General features: G+C 47.4%; 1 protein-coding gene across 1 annotated transcript; it reads right to left on the bottom strand.

Annotated features, from left to right (window-relative positions):
- Window positions 1–830: 830 nt before the first annotated feature.
- ORNANAV1R3191 (vomeronasal 1 receptor ornAnaV1R3191) lies at window positions 831–1,760 on the bottom strand. Its single transcript, NM_001253583.2, has one exon. The coding sequence runs from the start codon at window positions 1,758–1,760 to the stop codon at window positions 831–833; it is 930 nt and encodes a 309-aa protein (NP_001240512.2).
- Window positions 1,761–2,006: the final 246 nt, after the last annotated feature.

Genomic DNA, 2,006 nt, shown 5'->3' with positions numbered 1-2,006 from the left:
GCATTTCAATGCATCAAACGGGGCACATTGACTTTATAAAATGTGAGTGGTCAAAAGATTGTATGTGAAAGTTCAGAAGAAAATTTTAGGGAATGAGTATGTGGAGAGGAGGTTGTGGGTAGACAGAGGAATTTCACAGTTAGTGAGGGAAGAAATTTTAAAGTGACTAAAGATGCTGAGATCGAGATCATGGTTAGGGCCTGGTGGCGTCCACCTAGGCTGGGCTCAAGGAAGGAAGAGTATCAGGGCAGGGAAGCCCTTCTGGAAAGTCAGAATGGGGGCAGCAGGCTCAGGACCTTCTATTACCACCTTGGCATGGTTTCCCCACAACTGTCCATTCCAAACTGGTGATGAGAAGGAGGTAATGAAAGCAGATTTCTCCTGTTACACGAAAGCTATACCACCCTCCACTGCTGTTGTCTCTACCTATTCTTGAAATGGTTTCTAACTGTAGACTGGTAATGATGATAATAATAAGAATAATAATAATTATATTTTTCATTAAGTGCTTACTATGTAAAGCACTGTTCTAAGTGCCAGGGTAGACACAGCTAATCAGTTTGGACACAGTTCCTCTCCCATATAAGGTTCCCAGTTTTAATCCCCATTTTACATATGAGGTAACTGAGGCACAGAGAAATGAAATGATTGTCCCAGGGTCACAAGGCAGACAAGTGGCAGAGCTGGGATTAGAACCTAGGTCCTTCTGACTTCCCCGCCCATACTCTCTCCACTGGCCACACTGCTTCTCTAACTTCCCCCTCATCATTACGGGGTTTTCCAAATCAGGAATCTAGTAAAGTCCATCTCAGTGGGACCAAGTGGGAGGCTTATGATGGATCTGTGTTTGACACAGGGAAATCCCTTTTCCAGAACACACTCAGCCTCCTGTCACTGTGGATCATCAGGAACGGACTGACAACTGAGAAGGAAAATGACAAAAGTAGGTGGACTCTCACCAGCAGAGGAGACTTCTCTTTCATGTTGATAATAACACTCAGCATGACAGCCTGTCTCCCATAGAGGAGGACATAGAGGGTGACCAGAGCAATGACCCTTTTGGCCGCTTGGACTTCAGGCATCACCCTCAAGGAGGAGCCGGGCCCGTGGAGGTGCCGGACCTGCCGGTGGTGTCTGTGAAGGACAAATACCATGTAGCCACTGGCCACGCTCATGAGCCCCACGAAGAACAGATCCCGGAGTGGAAGTACCACAGCAATGGCCAGTTTGGTTTCCGGTTCAGCACTGACTTTGATGCAATACTTGAGGTCCATAACTATTTGAACACTACTGCTGTTTCGTGGGCCTGTTACATACTTCAGTATATAAAAGTCGATCAGCAGATTCATGACCCAGGAGAGGAGACAGGAGAGGATGACACACTGGGGTAATTTGGCTTTAAATCCTGCCCACCGGAAGGTGGAGGGACTGATGGTGACAGCCTGGAAAATGCTCAAGAGGCAGGTGGTACAAATGGAAAGGCCACGGGAAACTCGGTACAGGTAAATCAGGATTTTACACCCCATGTCATCCAGGAAATTTATCAGCCCCCAAATATATAGGGTGTCTGGGATTCCCCTGCTGAGAAGGGTCAGGGAATTAGCCAAGGCCAGGTGAGCAAGGATCAGGTCAGAATAGCTAAGTCTGTGGCTAGCAGAGACCATATGGGTATGAAAAAGGAGAAGGAAGGCATTCATTAAGACTCCGATGCTGATCTGTAACAGCATTATGGTTCCAAAGGAGATTTCCATAGCATCCATCCTCCTGAATTTACTTTTCAAAGCAGAAATGGCCTCCTGTAGACACCTGGGAAGGGGAAAGGAGGAGAGGGAGAGTAAGGGAGGGAATGGACCTGAAAGGAAGGAGATGGGGATGGGGCAGATGGAGAGAGAGAGTGGGAGACTGCAGAGGACATTTGGGGAGGAGGTGGATAGGAAGAGAGAAGGCTATGGTTCTTGTTTCCTCAAACTTCTGGGCTGTAGATGTGGAGAATGGTATCTCTGAAG

This window comes from Ornithorhynchus anatinus, chromosome 15 (genome assembly GCF_004115215.2).
Source record: "Ornithorhynchus anatinus isolate Pmale09 chromosome 15, mOrnAna1.pri.v4, whole genome shotgun sequence".
NCBI classification, from domain to species: domain Eukaryota; kingdom Metazoa; phylum Chordata; class Mammalia; order Monotremata; family Ornithorhynchidae; genus Ornithorhynchus; species Ornithorhynchus anatinus.
This window is presented reverse-complemented; position numbering and strand designations above follow the sequence as displayed.

Excerpts from the sequence above, each read along its gene's own strand:
- ORNANAV1R3191 (NM_001253583.2), bottom strand. The coding sequence starts at position 1,760 with ATGGATGCTATGGAAATCTCCTTTGGAACCATAATGCTGTTACAGATC.